We start from the raw sequence: 23677 nt of genomic DNA on the forward strand, positions 1-23677 counted from the left end.
TCATCACCTACCTTCCATCATGGTGGCAGAATTGCATTCCTCAATTTCCGAGGAGCCTGGAAAAACGCAGGACAGTGCGGTGGCCGCTCAGCAGCGCTCGGCCCCGGCGCTTCCCGGGCGGCGGGGAGGAGGAGGAGGAGGAGGATGAGGAGGAGGAGGAAGGAGCGGGAACGCCGCGGCTAGGGGCAGGCCATGGATGCTGCTGCGCCTGTATCACCTCCAGGATGGCACCGCGGAGGATGCTCGCAGAAAGGGAGGACGAGGCGGGCTCGCTGCCTCCCGCCCCGCACTCCTCACATGCGCGCTCGCTCCCGACACACCCCCCGGGAACGCTCCAACCTATTTCCCAGATTTTTCTCTTTTTTTTTCTCCTTCCCCCCTTTTCCACCCTGCCCAGCTCCGTTTTCCCCAAAAGCAGAACCCCTGTCCGCACCTCGTGACGCACTTCCCCTCCCTTAATCCTATTGCGGGTTAATTCCCGGCCGCTGTCAGATTAGGAGTGCGGGGCCGGGGATGGGCAGGGATCGATCCCGGCCCGAGGAGCAGCGGCACCGAGCCGGGCCCTGCCGGAGCCGCTCCCGCTGCCATCCCGGGGACAAATCCATCGCTGACGTCACAGCGGCAGCAATTAGCCCGAAAGGAGGATGCGGGAGAAATTCCTCCCCGACTGCTTCCAGCAGCGCCCGGGAATTAATCTCGCATGAAGGGAGAGCGGAGCGGGGAACAAAAGAGGCCGGGGAGGCGGCGGGGGGGGCTGCGAGCGCTGGGGCCGGGCCGTGACCCCGCCATGCCACCCCCGCTCTGTGTCCCCTACAGGCCACCTGCCCCTGCCCCCCATGCCACCCGCTGTCCCAGCCACCTGCCCGTGTCCCCCCGCCATGCCACCCCGCTTGTCCCTACGGCACCCTGCCCGTGTCCCCCCCATGCACCCCGTCTTGTCCCCCACTGCACCCGCCCCCGGTGACCCTGGGCTCCCTCACCCCTTCCCAAGCTGTCACTGGGGCCGGGGGGGGGATCTCAGCCTAAATCATGGGGATCCCGCCTGGTTTATCCAAGAAAATGCGGGATTTTGGCAAACCCGGCTGTACCCAGCTCTGAAAGTCCGGTTATTTTTTTTTTCTTCCTGGCAGGAAAGGTGCTCGAACCCCCCAAGGCCCCTCCCGGGACCCTCATCCCAAAAAGTATCGGGGCTGGACGAGACAGCCCGGGCTCGGTCCCCGCCGCTTCCCAGGGCCCGGCAAAAAAAAAAAAAAAAAAAAAAAAAAAAAAAAAAAAAAAAAAAAAAAAAAAACAAAAAAACAAGAAAAGCGGGATCGGCACCATCAGAGCCCAAAACACCGGGATGGGCACCAGCAGCGCCCCGCTGCCCACGGAGGAGCCGCCGCTGTCCCTCCTGTCCCCGCAGGGCGGTCTGGGGACAACCCGCGCGTTCCAATGTGGCTTTTCAACGTGACCGCCGAGCGGGGATGGAAAACTTCCCCCGTGCCGCTCGCCCCGCATCAGCATCTTTAGGATCATCCCCGGCAGCCCCACGTGCTTGTCAGGATTTCTCCCCGCTCTGGAGCAATGCCCACACCATTCTTCCCATTGAAAAGAAAAAAACCTATTTTTCATTAATGAAAATCAAATTTTTGCCCTATTAAAATAGTAAAAAAAAATTAAAATTAATAAAATCAAATATTTTTTTCTCTCCCATTTAAAAAATTAATCCAAAAGCCAAGCACCTGCCAGGGTCTGGATAAATCAGTGAGGGAACAGTTCCTCAGCAGGGGCTGTGTATCCAGCCCAGCCCTGCCCCACCCCAGCTGGTGGGAAATGCCTCAGCAGCAGCCACAGGGATGGGATTATGGAACAGATGGTTCCTGTAATCCCTGCAAGGAGCTCCTGTGACCTGCCTGCCCCACTGCCAGCTCAGGGACAGGAGCCCAGTGCCCTGGGGAATTCTGGTGGTAATCCCAGGCTGAGCACAGCCCCTGGAACGTTGTCCCACTGTCCCCTTGGCTGTCCCACTGTCCCAGCCCTCACACAGCCCAGGAGCCAGGCTGGCACACGTGAGGCTGCCATCATCCCAGGGATGGACGGGCACCTTCCGTGCCCAGATTCCTGCTGGACACACCCAAATAACACAAATCCCCCCAAAATATCCCCGGAGCAGCCCCAGAGCTCCCATCCCTGGCAGTGCCCAGGGCCGGGCTGGAGGGGCTGGAGCAATCCCAGGGAAGGTGATCCCACCACGGCAGGGCTGGGATGGGCTTTAAAGCCCTTCCCAACCTAATCCTGGGGATTCTGTGGGGCCACATCCAGGACAGAGCCAGTGCCCCTTCCCACAGCTCCAGAGGGCTGAAATCCCTGAAGCCAACAAGGAGAGCCAGGATTTCTCTGCAAATCCCTTCCAGGCCAGGCTGTGGATACAAAAATCCTTTTCACCAGATTCCCCCATTTCAGCACTGGCTTTGGGCAGCCTCCCCCTCCCACCTGGGAATGCTTTGGCTGCTGCTCCTCCCCGGCAGCTCCAGCTTTCCCTGGATCCATGGGAGAGCTCAGCCTTGTCAAACACCTCCTGCCACAGGACCTGACCCAAACTCCCCTTCCTGTGGCCAAAATTAACCCCACAAAGCTGCTCCTGGAACGGGCTCTTCCCAAAAAACGGCTGGCACAGGGAGAGCCTGGAGCATTCCCTGGGCAGGGCAGCTGCCACCAAACCCCTCCTCCCGAGGCAAAGCTGATACTTCCAAATATTGGAATTCGACTTCCAAACGCCCCCCAGCCCCACTGAGCTGCCTCAAGGACAATTCCCATGAAAAGCCCTGGAAATCTCCAGCAGCTCCCGAAGGAGAGGCGTGAGGAGCTGCCAGCAACAGATGAAGTCAAGGGCCCGAAGATTAAAAAAAAAAAAAAACAAACAAAAACCAAACCAAATAAAAGCGGCAGAAAATGAGTCACGGAGAGCATTACTCATCTGCCGGCAGAGTCAGCCGCGGCTCCATGTGACAGCGGCGCCCGAGGAGCCCGCCCGGCCCCGCAGCAGCCGCGGGATTTGCTAAATAAAACCCCAATCCACGGCCCTGGCAAATCCCCGGCATTAAGAGCAGCCAGGAGGTGTTGGCATCGCCCCTTGGGACGGGCCGGGATTAAACCCGGGTGGGAGCGGGCTCGGCCCGGGGTTGCTCCCAGATGGAGCTCCCGGGAGTTCAGCCTTCGCCTCTTCCCTGTAAAACCGGGGTTAAACCGGGCAGGGACACTTCCCACTGGCCCAGGCTGCTCCAATGTCCAGCCTGGCCCTGGGCACTGCCAGGGATCCAGGGGCAGCCACAGCTGCTCTGGGCACCTGTGCCAGGGCCTCACCATCCCCACAGCCAAAATTCCTTCCCAATATCCACCTAAATCGACCCTTTTCCAGCTTCCAGCCATTCCCTGGGTCCTGTCCCTCCAGGCCTTGTCCCCAGTCCCTCTCCAGCTCTCCTGGAGCCCCTTTGGGCCCTGGAAGGGCTCTGAGCTCTCCCTGGAGCCAATTTCCAGGATTCCTTCCTCAAAGGGTCTCCCTATCAGGAAAGGAGGCTGGGAGAGGGGAGAACCCCCAGGAGCAGCTGAACCCAACCCTCCCAGGAGCTCAGGAGGGCACAGAGGGGATCAATCCATCCCCCAGGTCCTCAAAACCCAATGACACCACCGAGACTCCCAGGTGGCACCCCAGGGAGGCTGAACCCCAAGAGGCTGCACCCCAAACGCTCCTGGGGCAGCCCCACCTTGTACTGGGGACAACCAAAGCATTTCATGAGCATCCAGAGTATCCCCAGGGCTGGAGAACCCATGGGAACAGCCCCTGGCAGCCCCCAGCTCATCCAGGGCTGGGAAATCCATGGGAACAGCCCCTGGCAGCCCCCAGCTCATCCAGGGCTGGGAAATCCATGGGAACAGCCCCTGGCAGCCCCCAGCCGCTCGGGATCAGGGCTGCAGCCACTTCCAGCTCAGCCCCTTCCCTCCCGCTCCAGGAACCCTCGGTTTTCCCAGGCCCAGAGAGCCACAGAGCAATTCCCACCCTGGGAGCCGCTCCCAGAAGGACACGAGGGATGAGGGAATGAGCCCCCACCCCGGGACACAGCAGGGAGAGGAGGAGAGCTGGATGGGGCTGGAGAGCAGCGCTGGGAAAAAGAAATTTCTCATGGAGACGCTCACTGCACCTGCCTGACTCCTCCAATCCCCAGCACAACCAGGCCCAGGATCGCCCACTCACCAGCAGCCCCCAAAATCCCAAAGGAACATCCCTGCACACCCCACAAGGGATCCCACCTCCCTCTGCTCCTGCTCTTCCAGGATGGCCCCGGCCCCACCCTCAGCGCTGATAACCAGGGGCTGATCAGGGCAATCAGCACCTCCCTCCCCCGATGGGCACCAGGTGCAGCTGCCCCGGGACCCTCCAGAATGTTGATCATTGATTCATCTTCATTTTCGAGGCAAAAAAACGAGCAAAGCCCTCGCGCAGGCCTGGGGGCTGCAGCCAGCACCCCCATTTCACACCACGTGCCTCACCTGAAATGTTACTGAGCCCATTGGGGTCTGACCCCTGGCAGCCTCAGCCTGGAATGTGCTTTGGGATGGGGGTGGATCCACCCCCGTGCCCCCGAGCCTGCCGGGGCTCAGTGCTGCAGGAGTTCATCCACCAGTAAAATTTCACAGCTGTGCAAAGAAACGCAGAGACAAATTCTGCCCTGACATAATCCAGAGCTTCAGAAATGCCAGTGGAGACTTTCATAAAATTAAAAATTAAAGTGTCTTTGGTATCGTCCTGATCCCCTTTGGGCCTGTCTGCTTGGGCCATGGCTAATAAAGAACATTGAATTCTTCTTAAAATTGACTAATTCACAGAAAAGAAACGGGACGGGGAGGGGGCAGAGGCTGGGGAACATCTGGGGCAGCAAAGGCAGAGGCAGCCCTGGAGCGTCTGCCTCCAGCTGTGCGGGATTCCAGCTGTGCCCGGCTCCAGCTGTGCCGCCCGCGCTGTGTGAGCCCTGCGGGGCCCGTCCCAGCCCCGCGTGTCCCCGCCGTGTCCCCGCCGTGTCCCCAGAGCGGACATTCCCCGTTCCCGGGGCGCTCTGGAGCTGCGCTCCCTGTGCAGCGCCGGCAGCTCGGCAGATGGAGCTGTGCAGCTGTGCAGGGCCGGACGGGGCCCGACAGATGTGCAGGGGCCTGACAGATGTGCGGGGACAGGATGGGGTTGGACAGATGTGCTGGGCCGGAGAGATGTGCCGGCCCAAGCACATCTCTCCTGCTCCCCTGGTCCTGCCGTCGCCCCCCGAGCCCACCCCGCACCCAGGCGGGCAGAGCCCCGCTGTCCCCCGTGTCCCCAGCAGTGCGGGGACAGAGGTGGGGACAGCGCCACTCCAGGGGGGCAGAAATGCTCTCAACAGAGCGGGAAATTGGGCAGCAGGGCTCGGGGACTGGGAGACCTTGGCAATGGGAATTCTTGGGTTTGGGCTCCTCGTGTCACCCCAAAAGGGACATTTGGGAGAGATAAAACACCCAAACCCATCTTAAACCCCATCAGCAGGGCCACAACCTGCCTGTCCTTCCTGGCCACCCCTGTGTCCCCGCAGTGTCCCCAGTGCCAGGCTGGCAGTGCCACCTCCTCCCCGGGAGCTGCTGCTGCTGCCAGGAGCCCTCGGCCCCGCTCCAGCCCCGATAAAATCTGGGCTTTGTGCTCCTGCCCCCGGCTCCTTCCTGTTTTTGACTGCACAACTGTCAGAGAAACTTCACATTCTCACTTCTCCTTTCTCATCCACTGCAGGTGAACTCTGCCCCAGTGGTGCCCAAATCCCCTCAGCTGGCAAAGAGCTCCCGGCACTCTGCAGATCCCCATGGCTGGATCAGGACCTGGGAATGCTCCATCCCAGAGGGACACCAGGGACAGAAAGATATGGAATCACTGAGGTGGGAAAAGCCCTCTGAGGCCACCACTGACCAGGTCCCCAAGTGCCACATCCTCATGGACTTTAAATCCTTGCAGGGATGGGGACCCAGCACTGCCCTGGGAGCTGTTCCCATGCCTGACCAGCCTTTCCATGAAGAGATTTTCCCAAATATCCAACTCAAACCTCCCCTGGTGCCACCTGAGGCCATTTTATCCTGTCCCTGGTTCTGGCTCTGTCACACATCACTGGTGAGCCACGCTCATCCCCAACTCCCACGGAATGGGGAGGGAAAAGGACATGGAATTCCAGCTGCACCCCCAGGAGAGCAGGCTGAGCTGGGAAAAAGCAGCAGGGCTGGTTTATTATTTTATTTCTCTGCATCACAGTCTCTGTGAGCAACGGTGACCTCGGGTCAGAAGTTTCCTGGCAGTGGCAGAGGCTCTGTGGGACCCTTGTCCCCCTGCCCCAGGAAGGGCTGGATCTGCTCCCACTGCTCATCCCTGGGATTGGTGCCTTGGGTGGGTTTAGGGCTGGTGGAAATCCCCCTGAAATCCCAGCTCCATGGCCTCAGTGGGAAAGGATGTCCTTGGGGACAAGGCCAGCTGTCACTCAGGGGCTCTGGGTGACATCTGTGGTCAATGGTGGCAGCATGAAGGGGACAGATCCGTGTGCATCCCTGCGCATCCCTGTCCCAGGAAGGTGCAGACCCGAGATGGAGTCCATCACCTTCCACCCTGCACACACCAGGAGCTGCTGGGAGCCCCTGGGAGTGACCTGGGGACCACCAGGGAGGGGGAGCAGCCCAAGCAGCTCCACTCTGGAGCGAGGAGGAGGCGCCACATCCCTGCAAGGACAGAGCACCCCCACCCCGGGCACCCACCCTGGCACCCCCTGCCCTGACCCAGCCTCACCTGCAGCCCTGGCACTGCTGCTCTCCTGGCTCGGTGCTTTCCCCCCAGAAGTGCTGATGCTTTTCCAGCCCAATCTTCCCTTTCCCATCCCTTTCCCATCACTTTCCCATCCCTGCACATCTCCGGGAGCCGTGGGCAGGACGTGGCTGCCACAGCCCAGAGACGTGGGAAGGATGAGTTGGGTGAAGAGGGAATGGTTAAAATTGAAAGAGGAGAGACTTAGATGGGATAATGGGAAATGGGAATTGTTCCCTGGCAGGGTGGGCAGGCCCTGGCACAGGTGCCCAGAGCAGCTGGGGCTGCCCCTGGATCCCTGGCAGTGCCCAAGGCCAGGCTGGAGCAGCCTGGGACAGTGGGAGGTGTCCCTGCCATGGCAGGGGTGGCACGGGATGGGATTTGAGGTCTTTCCAACACAAACCAATTCTGGGATTCTGTGAATCCACTGGGAAAGATAAATCACTACTGGCCCTTCAAGGAGTTTCTACCAAGGAATTTTCACCAAGGAGTTTCAGAGGTTCAAAGCCCGGGAAAATCCCCCAGGATCCACCGGCTGGAGCCCCTTCTGCCGGGACAGAGGGGATGTGACAGGAGGTGGCCTGGCAGCGGCTGCCCCCCGGAGTGCTGGGTGGCAATGCAGGATGAGATCCACGCTTGTTTTCCCGTGACTTCGCTCCGAGCCAGCGGATCCAGGGAAAGGCAGCGGAGTCCCGGGGGACACGGCCGGTGTCACCCGCGGCGAGGGCGGCACCGCGGCCCCGCTCTCCTGCCCTGGCACAGGATGTTTTTTACTGGAAAGTCGCTTGTTTTGGGTCAGGCCGGGACATGAAAGCTCCCGCGGGCCGGGCCGTGCGCGGCCAGCGCTTCCTGTCTGCGCTGCCTTCCTGTCGCCTGCGCTGCCACCGGCCCCGCAGGAAGGACGAGGTCCCGGCGGTCCAGGGACAGCGGCCGTGCCACCGGGAACGCTCCTGTGCCCGTCCTGAGGAGCGGCTCTGCCAGCGCCATGGCCATGGAGGCTCTGGGGCTGGCCATGGGGATTCTGGGTTTGGGACATGGAAGGGTTCTGGGTTTGGGACATGGAAGGATTCTGGGTTTGGGACATGGAAAGGTTCTGGGTTTGGGACATGGAAAGGTTCTGGGTTTGGGACATGGAAAGGTTTGGGTTTGGGACATGGAAAGGTTCTGGGTTTGGGACATGGAAAGGTTCTGGGTTTGGGACATGGAAAGGTTCTGGGTTGGGGACATGGAAGGGTTCTGGGTTTGGGACATGGAAGGGTTCTGGGTTTAGGACCTTGGAGGTTCTGGGTTTCAGCCACAGGAGGATTTTTCATTTTGGCCACAGAAAGGTTCTAGGTTTTGGCTGTAGGAGGGTTCTGGGATTGAGCCTTGGGAGGTTCTGGGTTTCAGCCATTGGAGGGAGGGTTTGGGGTTTTGGCTCCAGGAGGGTTCTGGGTCTCAGCTCTGGGAGATGCTGGGGTATGGCCACAGGAGGGTTCTGGGCTTTGGCCAAAGAAATATTCTGGATTTCAGCAGTGAAACATCTTGGATTTTGGGTGTGGGAGGATTTGGATTTTGGCCAAACGAAGGCTCTGGGTTTTAGCCCCAGGAGGGTTCTGGGATGGAGCCCCAGGAGGGTTCTGGGTTTGGAGGGTCCCATTTTCTGTCCCCTGAGTGGTGACACGGCCCACGCTGTCTTGTTGACAAAAGCCCCCAGAGAGCCGCAGGCTGGGTCATGCTTTCATTTATTCACTTCATATAAAAATCTCTTAAGAATGCGTCTGAACACAATATAGAATACTATAACATACATAGTGTGAAACTTTGGGGAACAATAAAATAACCACCTGGAACAATGCAGTGTTCAACAGACAAACAAACCCATTGATCATGCACAACTGTGCTATTGTCATGAACTAATTAGTCACGAGTTGGACCAAAAAGCTTGAAACATATTTTACAAACTGAGATTGACACCGCTCACGATGCCGGACAAGCTTTGTCAGAGGAAGTTTCACAGCACAATTATTACATCAGTTCACATTTTTGTTTTGTCATAGAGATTCACATTGGGTTGTTCAGAAATTGGAACACTGTGACATTGAGAAGCCGGCCCGGGCGCGGGGAGTTCTTGGTTCGGGTTCCCCCTCTCCGCGTTCCTGGCAAATTCCCAAATTCGCCGCCCTGGGATGCGGTGTCCCCTCCCCACGGGCGGCTGCCACCCGAATGCCCTTCCTGGGTTGTGTCTGTCTCTTCAGCTATGTTCAGGTTCTTGGACTTTATGCAATACAAAAGGTTACAAGAAAAAAAGGCAACTCTTATTCCGAGTTTTCTACCCCATTAACATCGCCGCCGACAGGCGATGCTAATTCATATAAATTAATAACTTACAAAACATTACAGTATGTACAGTAGGTAATAAATACACTGTTATAAACAGTAATGGAGGTGGTAGAGCTCGAGGCAGTGCAGGAGGAGGAGGATGGTGGACCTAAACCTAGGGAACGTGGACGAGAGGCCAGAGAAACACAAATATCCGAGCGTGCAAATTCCAGGGAGCTGCCGAGGGGAAAGGTGTGTCACACACTGCCTTCCCACGCTTACTCGGGGATGGACTGAGCTGTGCCAGGGGAAAAAAAACTGCCCTCTGTCCTGCTCACCACAAACCCAAACCCGGGGAGGGAAAAAAATCCCGCTGTTCCCAGCGAGGGAATGGTGCACGGCGGCACCGAGTGACTCCCGACGGGTCACCGGGGGGATTAAGAACACACTGAAGGTGCAGTAATGCAAAGCAGAGGGTTTCCCCTTCTGTTTAGTCTGTCAAAGTGATTAACTGCAATAAAGTGACAGGTATTGCCCACGAAAAAAAAGGAAGACTGCTTCTGGTAACAGGAAGAATCCAAAAAGTAGCCGTCAATTCCGAAACACCTTGTGTCGCTTTTGAACTACCAAGCTCCGTGTGTTGAATTAAGGGACTCTTGAAAAGACATGAAAGTGTTTACAAAGAAGGCACACAGGTCTGCAGACAGGTGGACAGGTTGGATATGAGTTATTGATCAGTAGTTTCTATCAGTCTAACTGGTATAAACTCCAAAGCTAACAGTATAAAATCTCTCAGTTGTGTGTCAGCGCCGCCTCGGCCCGACCCAAGCCAGCTCCAGGACAACGCGGTGCTCTCGGCTGACGAGGCTCAAACCACAACGCAAATCACCCGTGCATTTCCTGAGCAATCACTCCCTACCCCATCTGTAACCCTGACTCCAATCTCAAGTAGCTGGAGGATCTGCCAGCCCCGTGGCAGAGGCTCAGCCCCGGCTGCAGAGGCTGTCGGAGACCGCTCGCAAGCTCCGCAAGTGTTTAAAAGCCACTCCCGCGGGGCCAGGCCATTATGTGTCCACAGGAGATGTGTCTTCTGTCACAATCTCGATGGTGGCCTCCCTCTGGGGCTCCTCCTCCCCGGGCTGGGCCACGCAGAGCGTCTCTGTATTGCTGAAGTAGCCGAGGCTCTCGCCGTCCTTCTCGGGCCCGTCCGAGTCCTCCTCCTCCAGCGTCAGTTCAAACTGGAACTTCTCCATCAGGCCCTGGCAGTCCTGGCCCCGCTCCTCCAGGGGAGGGGATGGGCTCTGAGGTATCATGCTCTGGTACCAGTTCCTGTTGTCCTCCAGGGTGTCCAGGATGTCCTGGGCGTCGGGCTGCACCAGGTCAGCCCACGTCTCCCAGAGAGGGTGGACGATGTAGTCGATGAATCCCACCTGGAAAACAAAGGGGCACACACACTTAGGGCAAGGGAATGACCTGCAAAAGGTGGAGGTCTGAAAAGTTCATATTATATTGGTTTTACAAGCAAAATACCAGGAGCCAGTCCCCAAACCAGCACAGCTTAATGCAGACACAGTTATCTGACACCCAGAGCTGCACCCACACACAGTGTGGGGTTGGGCTGATGTCTTGTCCAAAATCAAACCTCAGCTGAGGTGTCACCAAAAGCAGGAGCCAGCAGGAAATTCAGGGGACAGAGCTCTGGGCTGATCCCCCAGTGTGGGCAGCAGAAAAGGAGAGGGGGAATCCTGCTCCTCTGCCCTGCTCAGGTGAGGCCCCACCTGCAGAGCTGCCCCAGCCCTGGGCCAACATCAGGAGGTGCTGGAGCCCAGAGGAGGCCCCGGAGCTGCTGCAGGGCTGTAGCCCCTCTGGAGCCAGGCTGGGACACCTGGGGGGGCTCACCTGGAGAGGAGAAGGATCCAGGGAGAGCTCAGAGCCCCTGGCAGGGCCTGAAGGGGCTCCAGGAGAGCTGGAGAGGGACTGGGGACAAGGCATGGAGGAATGGCTAGATGGATACTGGGAAGGAATTGCTCCCTGTGAGGATGTGGAAGCCCTGGAATAGAATTCCCAGAGCAGCTGTGGCTGCCCCTGGATCCCTGGCAGTGTCCCAGGCCAGGTTGGATGGGTTTGGAGCAGCCTGGAGCAGAGGAAGGTGTCCCTGCCATGGAGCTGGAACTGGATGGGGCTCTCAGCACTGAGTCTGCTCCTCTCAGACAGAATTCCCAGCTGACTGGGGACAAGGCTGGTGCATTCATGGCCTTATCCCAGGATTCCCACACGACTGACAGCTGGGAATACCCCAGTGCTCCCAAGGGGAGCAGCCTTTATGGGCTGAAGTTCCAACTTTGGGTGCATTTTCCTGTTCGTGCCTATCCCACACCGTTCCACGACCCCGCACTTCCAACATTCCCATTTTCCTACTTAAGCAGCCAGTGGGGCTGCTCATCCTGGGAATGCTGCCTGGTCCCCGTGGGGTGACGTTCCAGGGCTGGAAAGAGTGAGGGATGCTGAGCCCTTCCGCTGAGCTCAGCCCGGCCGCGCTCCTCTGACTCAGGGAGGAACCGCGTCCAGGATGGAGCCGGCGGAACGGCCATAAAGGGGATTGGAATTCTTCCGTCTTGGCAGAGCCTGTCCCGCCCCACGGCTTTGTGTGGAGCGGGGAAAAGGCTCTCCCAGGAGCCGGGCTCAAGGAGCAGATGTTTGCTTTGGAAATGGCTCCCGGCTCCCTCAGACACAACAGGATGTCAACAGCACCGTGAGCATCCAATTGGAACGGGCTGGGCAGGCAGCTCCAGCAGAAAGGTGATGAAAAGTTCCTGCTGCACTGGGAAAAAAAGGGTTTGGGATGGTTGGAACCCAAAATGTCCCAGGGCTCCAGGGCGCCGATGGCTAAAAATCAGCACTCGTTAATCATTGTTTCTTTAAAATCGTTGTTTCTTTAAAATCGTTGTTTCAGGCCACTGCTCCTTTAAAAACATCCCAAATCATGGAATAATTGGCCATGTAGCTCAGCACTGATCCTAAAATATTGAGAGGGCATCTCAAGCTTTGAAATATTTGCGTATTATTTTCTAATCCACTCCTTGTTCCCCTCCAGCACGGACACACTGCTTCCCTTTCTCCTCTGCCATTCCACGATGGCCATTTTGTACAATTCCTGTCTTTTCTGCACAGCAAAAATGTCATTTGGAAACCTCCAGCAGGGACACGCCACCTCCCTTTCTCCTCTGCCATTTCATGATGGACACTTTGTGCAATTCCTGTCTTTTTTTGCAGGGCAAAAATGGCATTTTGAGGCCTCTGGGAAGTGCAGATGTGAAGCAAGGAATGAACTGGAGCTCACATGTGGAGCACATGGGCAAGCCTGGCTGAAGGATTCATTTCTTGTTAGGTTAAGAAACCCGACAGATTTTTCCAACAAAATCACCACGCGGTTGAGTGAATAATTTTGAAAGCACTTGGCCGAGCCCAAGAGGACATTTGGAAATAATTATCATCAATTTTGTTACTTATTCAAGCTGAAAAACCTCAGTGATGACTTGCTGGAGTCATTCAAAAACAACAACCAAGACAGCATTATATAAAGGCTGGAATCTGTTTGGACAAACATAAATTCCTGGTTTCATTCCAGGTTATCCGGGTGAAATTTTATGGCCTGTGCTACACAGGTCAGAACAAAATCTGACCTTGAAACCACTTTATGAATCAGAACTAGGGATGAGCCAGTTCATCCTCCCCACAAAAAAAAAAGAGGCAAATCCAGCTCCTTTTAAGTTCTGCAGGGACATAAATGAATATTTCTGGGATTCACCCTGCACGGGGCAGCTCCAGAAGCCTCTAACTCAACTGGACAGGTGCAGTGCAGGATTGTCAGAGTGACAGCCAGAGTTTTGCAGGGTGCTGAGGGGGATCTCAGCTGGGAGAAGCTCCCATCCTGCAGATCAGTGGGGTGAGGAGGGTGTGAGGGCAGGGCAGGCTGGTGAGGGAGGGCAGAGCAGACCTGCCCTCTCCAGCCCGGGGAACGAAAGGACCCAGCTCCCTCTGGAAACTGGGACACGAGCAGGGGATGAGGAGATGCCCAGGGGGATGGAGAGGAGCTGGAAGAGCCTCCCCAGCCTGTGAGAGCCCCAGGTCCAGCTGGATGTCAGGGTGGATCAGAAGCCACGCTCTGAGCCGCTGGCTCCTCTCCTAATTGTGCTGCAGAAGCAGCTGAGCTCTGTCTCTGCTCTGGAATGCCAGGCTCAGGCAGGGAAAGCTGCAGCTCAGGGCCACTCACCTGGGATTTCTCCACGGAGGCCGTGTGTTTGTCACACATGGGGCTGATTTCCATGCCTCTCTCCCTCTCCTTGTCCCCCTGCTGGAAGAACTCCTCCATGATCCTGTCCGTCCACTGCCGGTAGAGCTCCAGAGACTTGGTGGGATTACTCAGGTCTGCACAATGCACCATGTTCCTCAGCACCTGCAATTACAGCCACCAGGAAACTCATCAAATCAGCTGCAAAAACTGGAGGGTTTCGGGCTGGCTCTGCAGAACATTGCACCAGAAGATTCTCTGATTATGAAACAGACCATAAAAATATCAGAAACATGGCATGGCAGCACGTTAAAGACCTGGAGCTGCTGCAGGGCTGGAGCCCCTCTGGAGCCAGGCTGGGACACCTGGGGGGGCTCACCTGGAGAGGAGAAGGATCCAGGGAGAGCTCAGAGCCCCTGGCAGGGCCTGAAGGGGCTCCAGGAGAGCTGGAGAGGGACTGGGGACAAGGATGGAGGGACAGGACCTCGCACAGGGTGCCCAGAGCAGCTGGGGCTGCCCCTGGAATGTCCAAAGCCAGGCTGGACACTGGGGCTGGGAGCACCTGGGACAGTGGGAGGTGTTGGGTGGGGTGGAATGAATCTAAAGTCACTCCCAACCTAAACCCTTCTGGAATTCCGTGATTCCATCTCCATGGATGAGCTGAGCTGCCCCAGCCCCAAAGCCAGACGTGCTCTCTGGTGCTCACACAGCCCCAGCCTCACACCTGGAGCAGCTGTGGAAGTGTCAGTGACATCACACAGGTTTGTTTGGGGATCCAGCTGCTTCCCACCATTCAAACTCCACTTCCATGCTCTGAGGCAAAGAGGTGAAACGCTCCCACTTCGTGGAATGAGTAATATCCCTTCCACACACGCACAGAACGGGCCTGACTAAGTGGCCACAAGGACTCAGGCAGCACCAGAGTGCTTGCAATAAAAAATTTACAGAGTTTTCCCAGGAGCCTGCTCTTAAGGAGTTGGTCATCAAAGTGGAGAGCAGAGCAGGATGTATCTTGTCCTGCCCACTGCACAGCCCTGTTCCAGCACTGCCTGGTCACCTCTGCAAACCAAGGATTAAATTATTGAGGGAACAGACTGTTCAGCAGTGATTCCAGCCCACTCTGAGGTGCTTCAGCTGTGAAGTTTTGAATGAAATTCCTGCAGTGTTGTAACAGGAGAAGCAAATGAGAGAAAGCAGCAAGGAAATTTAGGAGCCCTCAAAAATTGACCTCAGAATGTGCCACGCTTGCAGTTCTAAGAGTTAAAATACCCCTAATTCTGGGTTAACACCTAAAAACTAACACCTAAAAAATATGGGACCACCTCGTGCTTCTTCTTAGAAGGAAATGACTGCTGAGAATTCATCTTCTCTATATGACTGATCACAAAGCCACAGCAAATCCAGGAGTGTGGGCTCTTCCTGCTGGCCCAAACACCCCAAATCCAGGGAATTTGGCTGCCTCACCTGTATTCTGTCCGTGTAGTTGTCCAGAAGGAGAACTCCTGAACTGGTCACCTTCTTTGTTTCCACCATAGTCTTCAGATCAGCCAACAGACTCATGTGCTTGGACATATCCGTGGCCAACACCTTTCCAGAATGGGGGAAAAATGGGATTTCAGGAGGGGAAGCCATAAAAAACAACCATTTTTGGTTCAGAAGAGGAGGAGGGAGTGGCCATACCATGTCAATCACCATCTTCCTGAGGGTCTGGCGCTGCTTCTTGGTCAGGTTCTGGAAGATGTCACAGTGCTCCTCCTGGAGCAGTTTGAAGCCCACGGCCAGGTGATGGTTCTCCAGCACGGATTCGTCGTTGTACATCAGGGCCAGCTCGGAATCTGGGGAAGGAATGCCACGGGTGGGACTCCAGGCTGGGCAGTGTGGGGTTTCCAACAGCCAGCAGGAGCTTGTTCTGGGCACTGAGAGGTTTTAGTGGGGGCAAGTTTTCTTTTGTCATGGCTGGAAGGGTTCAGGGCCAGGCTGGATGGGGTTTGGAGCAGCTGCTTTGGGGGAAGGTGTCCCTGCCCATGGGATACTGGATGATTTTAGGATTCTGGGATTCTTCTTAGCTCCACGAGTGCCAGCCCCAGCACTCCACAGCCTTTGCTCAGTCCCAGTGACAAAATAATGCTCAGTTGACTCAGTTACAAGTCACTGGCAACAGAATCCTGCAAAACCCCTTCCCAAACCACAACAATTCCCATATTCTGGACTCCAGATCCGTGCTCAGCCTGTGGCAGAACACAACACAAAGGCCAATATTTATTTGGCTTTCTGGTTGTCAATAGCAATAGGATTATTTCTCTTATCTTAATGGTAAAGTTTGCACTCAGGGCTGGCAGGATTATTATGTGCTAGCAAGTAGTAAATATTGACTTTACAAATTGTGCTACAACGGCTCCCTTTGTCAGGGATTGCATTTTAATTCCTGCTTGATTCCAAAATGTCTCAGTCCTCCTTCTGCATGAGAGGGCAGCCTCCAAGTTGTCATTTGTGGCATGCAAAAAGCATTCCCATTGCTTTCGGGGTGGAATTCTGAGAGATTCAGAACAAAACTCACTTGTGTTAATCAGGAATTGATTGGAGACCCCGGGGTGATCCACATCATGGATTGCAGCTGCAAAAATGGCAGCGAGGATCTCCAGGTCCGTGAAGACAGCCTAGGATGGAGCAACAGGAGCCTGTCAGAGGGGCTTTCCCTCTCAGCAGCTGGGGAAGCCAACTGAGGGGAACAAATTGTGCCCTTTCAACTGGCTCTCTGGGACAAGGCCCTGCAGAAAGGTGAAGGTGACAGAGAGGTCCCCACGTGCTGAGATTTCCTAAGGATGGAGGTGAAGGGAGCGCCCAGAGGAGCCACCAGAGCCCACCCCACGCTGAAAGCCAAGGCAAGCAGGGCACTCACATCCAGGGCAGGGGTGGAGAGCAGCACATGGGTGGACTGGGCCACGTCAGCAGCGTGCAGGCTGTTGTGGTAGGCCACATCTGAGTGGTAGTGGTCCTCCAGGGTCATCATGTACGTCACGAACGTGTCCGACGAGATCTTGAAGGTTTTCAGCAGGTCCCGCTCCTGAGGGAGCAGAGCACAAACACCCAGCTGAGTGCCAGCTCAGGCTGGAGCAGGCAGGGAAGCAGAGGGGAATGAGATGTGAGGAAAGGGCTGGGGCAGCAGGGGAGGCTGCCCTGCAGGAGCACCCACCTGGAATATGGCGTACATGATGCAGGTCAGCGGCCGGTTGTGGGAATACCTGGCCACGTTGAAGATGTTGAGGCCCCACTTATTCAGGTCTTCCAGTTCCTTTGGAGAGCACCAAAAAAATAATGGTTTGAATGGTTTCCCAGGCAATTCTGCATTCCCCAAAAAGTTCACAAACATGCAAATGTAATGGTTATTGTAATTATGCAAGTGCTGAAGGTGTGAGCTTAATGAACACGGAGTAACTGTGAAGGGCTGGTTTTGTGTTCCATAATTGCTCTCCTCAGCCTCCATCACCTTTTCTCCTTTTTATTTTAGGGCTATCTCCATGTATTTTTAAATATAAAATATGCTCTTGAGGCTACCATTAATTACAGCATTTCTAATGGCCCCATCACTTCAGGGATACCAATTCCAAGGAAAGGAACAATCCATTGCCAGCTTCCAGATTCTCCCAGAGGAGCAGGAATCTCCCCTACCTTGGCCAGGTGATCTTCCTTCTCTGTCTTCACCCCAAACCGTGAGATGCTGGTGTTGTTCAAGCTGGAGCTGTGCATTAGTTTCTTCACCCCACTGATCTGTGTCATGAGCTGCTGTTTTTTCTTCTTCTCCCTGTCCTTCTGGGTGGGAGAAGGAATCTCCACATCGTTCTGCTTGTCTGGAACAGAGCAGGGGGAAATGAGTCAGCACAACGTGAGCTCCCAGCACATCCCCCGGAATCAGCCCTCGAGCTGCTGCCTCTGCTCCCCACTTCAGACCCAGGGGGTTTTCTCATTTTGGGATACAAAACTCAAAAAAATAACCCAGTTACAAAAGCTCTGGTTGCTCTTTTGCAGCCTGTGTGGTCTGGGGACACTGGACATGTCCAGGAATGTGTCTCTGTGCATGGATGTGGCACCTGGGACATGGATTAATGCTGGGAATGGTTGGACTCCATGATCTCCAGCATAAATCATTCTGTGATTTTCCATGCCTGAAAGGCACCTGGTTCTCCTCGGGGATAAATCCCAATTAATTTTATTCCCTATTTTCAGGAGAATAAAAGATATGTTCAAACAACACATTTCTTTCCTAAATAAGGTAAAACCATATCTATTTTCCCTCTTTTCACTTTTTAGGATCAATACCCCCTGCTCTTAAAACCAGTAACACATGGGTGTCACTGATTTATTAGAGATTTTCCCCTTACAAATATGTATGGAATAACATCCAAAGCACAGGCTAAATTCCCATTGCCATTCTCAGGCATAGCCACAGTTTTGGTGCACATGAAGAGGGCCCAAACCTGGCTGTAGGGACATGTTTAGCAAATAAATAAATCTTAAAACCACGTGGCATTCACTGCCTTGCAGCTGATCAGATCCAGTGGCTCATGACTTCCATCCAAACCATTTCTCATGGATTTTACCCCAACCTCTGAGCACCCTGAGGACCTCCAGAGGGACAAGGCTTCCAGACAGGAGTTACTTTTGCCTGGGCTTAATTAAACTCCTGTGAAACCCCGAGCAGCAGCAGCAATTAGGAAAGGAGTCATTATTCACAGCACAGTCGGGCTGACATCACAGGGTGTTCCCTGGATTTTGCTGAACCACTGAAGGACTTTCCTCCCCATAATCTCCTTAGCAGTGACTAAGGCAGCGTCAAATGGCCATTCTGGAACAGAAATCCCTGATTTGTGACATCAGTGCCACCACTGGGCCCTCGGGAGGAGCTGTGACCCACGGGCAGTGGGATGGTCCCTCTGACGTGGTGTGGAACCTCTGCTGCTCCTCTCTGACCTCCCCAGATGTGGAACCTCTGCTGCTCCTCTCTGTCCTCCCCAGGTGTGGAACCTCTGCTGCTCCTCTCTGTCCTCCCCAGATGTGGAACCTCTGCTGCTCCTCTCTGACCTCCCCAGATGTGGAACCTCTGCTGCTCCTCTCTGTCCTCCCCAGATGTGGAACCTCTGCTGCTCCTCTCTGTCCTCCCCAGGTGTGGAACCTCTGCTGCTCCTCTCTGACCTCCCCAGGTGTGGAACCTCTGCTGCTCCTCTCTGACCTCCCCAGCCCTGTCTTTGCTGGGAATGCAGGGCTGGACCCTCTGTTCCTTCTGGGAGCCTTCCCAGCCCATTTCATCATGGAATTACAGAAGGAGTTGGAATGGGAGGGAGTTTAAGGATCATCTGATTCCACCCCTGCCAGGGCAGGGACAGCTCCACTGTCCCAGGGTGCTCCAGCCTGGCCTTGGGCACTGCCAGGGTCTCATCCCCTTCACAGGGAGGAATTCCTGCCCAGTCTCCCATCCATCCCTGCCCTCTGGCAGTGGGAAGCCCTTCCCTGTGTCCTGTCCCTCCTTGCCCTGATAAAATCAAAAGGCTGAATGAAGTCACATGGTCTGGGTTTAATATCTCTGAATTATCCCCACCTCTGGAGACAAGTGAGTGTCCTACCCACACATTTCTTCTTGTTTGTTTGTTCAACCTCCTCACTTGCAGACTCCTGTTATTCTGGGCATTCATTTAATTTAATTAAATTTCAGGAAGGAAAAAACGAATTCATAAAACCCATGCTAGCACGACTTCCTGAAACAACTGATGATCCTGGTAAAAGCTTCTCTTTTTTTTTTTTTTTGAGGATGAGCAATCAGGCTGCAATCTGGCCCAATCTGGAGAGCCTGCCCCCCCTCAGCAGTGCCAGGCCCTGAGTGGCCTCACACAGCGATGTCACTGTCACCAGGCATGGGAATGGACAGAGCCTTGTCCAGCCCTGCCAGGGGACATGCAGCTGCCTGAGCATGGGAATAGCAGGAATTCACACCTGGAGCTGCTGGAGAGAGCCCAGGAGCTGCTGCAGGGCTGGAGCCCCTCTGGGACACCTGGGGTTGCTCACCTGGAGAGGAGAAGGATCCAGGGAGAGCTCAGAGCCCCTGGCAGGGCCTGAAGGGGCTCCAGGAGAGCTGGAGAGGGACTGGGGACAAGTCATGGAGGGACAGGACCCAGGGAATGGCTCCCACTGCCAGAGGGCAGGGATGGATGGGAGATTGGGAATTGGGAATTCCTGGCTGGGAGGGCGGGCAGGCCCTGGAGCAGAATTTGCCCCTGGATCCCTGCAGTGCCCAAGGCCAGGCTGGATGGGGCTTGGAGCAAGGACAGTGGGAGGTGTCCCTGCCATGGCAGGGGTGGCACTGGATGATCCTTATGGTCCCTTCCAACCCAAACCAGTCTGGAATTCCGTGAACAAAACGATCCCAGCAGCAGCTCTGGCTCCTCAGCCCCTGCTGGGATCCAGGCTCCATTCACCTCAGCGTTTGTGGGGTTTAGTTTTGGTTGCCACATTGGCAATTCCTGCTCCACACTGACGTGGCTGCTGGGCAGAGCTGACCACCAGCCAAATCCCTGGACTGGCCCCTTAGTGCATCCCAGTCCAGCCCTATTCCCTGCTGGAATTCATGCTCTGGGTTCAGCTGAGCAAAAAAATCAATGCATCCCCACAAAGCAGCTCCAAACTTCCATGGATTATTAATGCTGTCGAGTGTCCTAAATGCAGGCAGCAGTTGCAGCTGCAGCTGGATATTGGAATCACTTTAAAACCCTTAATGGGAATAATTGTGTGCCACACAGGGAAGGCATTCTGGCCGTTCCAGCCTCGGGGCAAGAGTCCCCAGCAGCCACAGCACTCAGCCTTTGGAGCTGCTGGATTCAGGGATGTCCATAAATATGAGGCTCCTCATTTCAGAAGCAAATGGTCACAAATCCTGAAGCTGCTTCCTGAGAAAATCCCATTTGTGCTAACAAACGTTGACACAGAGGAGTCATTCATGTCCGTGGAGCTGTGAGCTCCTACAGAATGAATGAAATGTAAAACACTCCCTCTTTTTCCTGACTTCTGGTGCAAAATGAGCAGACTTACACAAGGCAATGGATAAAATTTCGGGGCTGATTTGATCTGAACCCCATCTCCGAGGGGAAGGTGCAGCTGAACGAGGCAGTGCCTGCAGCTGGCCCTGGGTGACTTTGTCCTTTCCATAAGGTCACCACAAAAACCCGGCGTTGCATAAGGCAGCCACCACCAGCAGCCTCCCAGAAACACCCCGAGGCTCGGGGAGGAATTCCTCCTACCCAAACACCGTTCTCCCCCTCCCCAGCCCTTTGCAAGTGAAAACCCAAAGGGGGAAGCTGTGAATGGGGGCAATCGGGCTGCCCTTAACCCTCCCCCAGCCCCCAAAACCAGCTGGGAACGCGTTCCTTACCCAGGAAGGTGTTGGAAATGTACTCGGACACTTGGTTGCCGGAGCGGCTCATCTCGGACAGGTGGGTGAGCTCCCGGTTCAGCATCCTCTTGAACTGCGAGGGGGAGAGCACAGGAAAATGGCATTTTTATGGAATCCTCTCCCGAATCCACACCGCGGGAGACTCCCCCAACACGCAGAATTCCGGGGATATTTGGGATGGAGTCCGCGACAGATGGTTTCATTTCCACCCTGCTCGGCAGCACCGTGACTGGGTATTTCTTTTCAGCCCACGGAATTAATTTTCCTCTAAAGATGCTCATTAGTTGCTACTGTCACAAACGAGGAGAGAACGTTTCAGATAAACCTCTCTGAAAGCTCAGATTTTTATCTCAGGCTGAGATTCCCCATCCCTTCCCTTAACCTTCCTTTGTTCTGGATTTTCTAAAATTGCTCCATCTTGTATTTAAAGGCTACATATCCAAAGGAGAAGTATGCCCTAAATGTGAAGATCATACAGCAAAATGTGGGATTCAGGCATGATTCCCTCAGATATTCTTGCTGTGATCCTGCTGATTTTATAATCCAGCATTTTCACTGCTGCATCATTTTAACCTGCAACACCGAATTCCCCCCAAAAATAACATCCATGGACTCTGCATGCACCTACACACATGATTAGCCAAAACACACAGAAATCAGCATTTTTAAAGCATATTTTCCTCACGAAGGCTTTCTCCGAGCAATACAGCACAAAAAGAAAAGCAATTAATAATTCGGTAATGAATAATCCTTCAGGAATTAAACCCACCTTAATGTAACCCCAAGACACAGATAACAAATAATTGGCTTCAGGCATTTTGGAAAGCTCTTGGCAAGCCAGCACAAATCCTCCCGGAGAAATCGCCGTTCCGACGGCAGAGGAGCCTTTCCCAAAGCCAAAAATTCAGCGTTCATCCGAGGCAGAGATCCCGCAGGAAGCGGCAGCCGCTAATCCCAGCCTAAGCCGAGCCTGGCGGCGCATCCTGCGGGCTGCCCGGGGGTGGATGAGCCCGCCCGGCAGCGAGGGCTGGGATCCGGGAATGCACCAAGGAGCGGGATGGATCCGCACGGAGCCAGCCGCGTGCCGGGAAGCGCTGGGCACTTCGGGATGGGGCTGCTGGCTCAGCTCCGGGAGGGGGTCCCCGCTCCGCAGCAGCCCGGCTCAGCTGAGCCGCGCCCGGGAGGTGATGCTGCTTTAGCCAGCCCCGCTACCACAGCCATGTTTCATGGGAAAATTAAAATGGAGGAAGCTCCGGGAATGTTGAAATAAAGGAAAAAGCAAGCAGCAGTCTCCTCTTCATTCCTGCTTTGCTTTAATCCTGTTCCCTACGGAGACTTTCAAAACATTCCCAGCTGGATTTTTAAAAGCGTTTTTGACATTTTCAGTGTGATGGGGTTTTTCCTCCTCTGTGGTAAAGGGCAGAATGCAGCAACGCAGCAAAATGTCCCCTTACAAACCAAAATACCCTTCAGATATGAGGTATAAAAAATAACCACCTTAAATCTGTAACTGCAATTCATAAATTCATACATTCATTCTTAAAAGAAAGCATCTGTCATGTCCCTGCCCCAGGCAGGGGGTGGAACGAGATGAGCTTTAAGGTCCTTCCCAAGCCCAGGCATTCTGTGATTCACAATCCAGATTTCAATATTTAATCAGTTCTGCAGTTTTTGTTTCAAGCACACAAGCAATCCCTTCAGGAGGAAGCTGGAGCTGTCCTTGACACGGAACCCAAAGAAAATCCCCTTGTGCCGTGCTCCCAGCACGGGATCAGTGGGATGTGCAGCTCTCCCGCTGCTCAGGACGTCCTTGGTGATTGTGCTGGGAATGCAGCACATGCCAGAGGCCAGGATTCCCAAAATAAAAGTGCCATCTTTGCTGTGAAAGCCTCTCCTGTCTCCAGCTGCCTTCCCAGCCCCTCCTGGGCTGGTGGCACGAGGCTGCCCCGCGTGCTAAGGGACACGTGAGGCGTGGGCACAGCCCAAATTCCTGGTCCTGCTCCCTCTGACAGCCCAGGCTGGGCAAGGCACAGCTCCAGAACGTCCAGATGGGATTCCAGCTCAACCTTTGGCCATGTGGAGCAGAGGGAGTTGTGACCCATCTGCTCCTCTCCTGAAATTCGATTGGCAGAGGTGGGAAGCTGATGGCACCTTCCTTTCACCTGTGCAGCCCAAAGGTGGGGTGTGACCTGCTGGGACAATGCCACCTCTGTCCCTGCTGTCCCCTCCCACAGCAACCTGCCAGTGCCACAGAAACAGGGAATCTGGAATGGTTTGGGTTGGAAAGAGCCTTAAATCCCACCCAGTGCCACCCCTACCATGGCAGGGACACCTCCCACTGTCCCAGCCTGCTCCAGCCTGGCCTTGGGCACTGCCACTGCTGCTCTGGGCACCCTGGGCACCAGGCCTGCCCACCCTGCCAGGGAACAATTCCTTCCCAATATCCCATTCGATCCCACTCTCACCATCATAGAGTGAGACCTCACATTCCAGGTAAGCCAAGCAGCTTAAATCTTGTCCCATGGGATAGAGGAAGGAGAGGGATGAGAAGGCTGGCATCCCATGGGATGTGGAGGTTGGCATCCCATGGGATGTGGACAGAAATGGGATGTGAAGGGTGGCATCCCACGGAAGGACTGGGATGTGAAGGGTTCTGGCTGCCCAGGAACACATCCCACAGCACTGGGCCGTGGATTTAGTCCTACAGAGTCCCCACTCCACCTCGTGCCAAGCACGAGGGACAAAACCCTTTTGAAGCTGCCCCGAAAAGGCTCGGGGAAGGAGCAGGAGGGGCAGCGGGGAGGGAGCCCTG

General features: G+C 55.1%; 2 protein-coding genes across 6 annotated transcripts in view; both read right to left on the minus strand.

Moving 5' to 3' along the window:
• The window catches only part of SGIP1 (SH3GL interacting endocytic adaptor 1), a 48962-nt gene extending 48373 nt beyond the window's left edge, over nucleotides 1–589 (minus strand). For 2 of the 4 annotated variants that reach the window (XM_050977331.1, XM_050977327.1), the window contains exon 1: nucleotides 12–412. In XM_050977331.1, the coding sequence (XP_050833288.1) occupies nucleotides 12–21 (10 nt within the window). In that variant the 5' untranslated portion in view covers nucleotides 22–412. Of the gene's footprint in view, nucleotides 1–11; nucleotides 413–433 lie in introns of those variants that run through there. The other 2 variants (XM_050977328.1, XM_050977329.1) reach the window with 2 other exon arrangements.
• A 7953-nt stretch (nucleotides 590–8542) lies between these two features.
• PDE4B (phosphodiesterase 4B) overlaps nucleotides 8543–23677 on the minus strand; it is a 170862-nt gene continuing 155727 nt past the window's right edge. For both annotated transcript variants that reach the window (XM_030226401.2, XM_018912545.3), the window contains 9 exons: nucleotides 20845–20938; nucleotides 17097–17275; nucleotides 16621–16719; nucleotides 16327–16491; nucleotides 15985–16084; nucleotides 15108–15262; nucleotides 14892–15014; nucleotides 13410–13592; nucleotides 8543–10566 (listed from right to left, as the gene is read on the minus strand). In XM_030226401.2, the coding sequence (XP_030082261.1) occupies nucleotides 10201–10566; nucleotides 13410–13592; nucleotides 14892–15014; nucleotides 15108–15262; nucleotides 15985–16084; nucleotides 16327–16491; nucleotides 16621–16719; nucleotides 17097–17275; nucleotides 20845–20938 (1464 nt within the window). In that variant the 3' untranslated portion in view covers nucleotides 8543–10200. The remainder of the gene's footprint in view (nucleotides 10567–13409; nucleotides 13593–14891; nucleotides 15015–15107; nucleotides 15263–15984; nucleotides 16085–16326; nucleotides 16492–16620; nucleotides 16720–17096; nucleotides 17276–20844; nucleotides 20939–23677) is intronic.

The sequence above is a fragment of the Serinus canaria genome, chromosome 8, assembly GCF_022539315.1.
Source record: "Serinus canaria isolate serCan28SL12 chromosome 8, serCan2020, whole genome shotgun sequence".
In the NCBI taxonomy this organism is placed as follows: Eukaryota; Metazoa; Chordata; class Aves; order Passeriformes; family Fringillidae; genus Serinus; species Serinus canaria.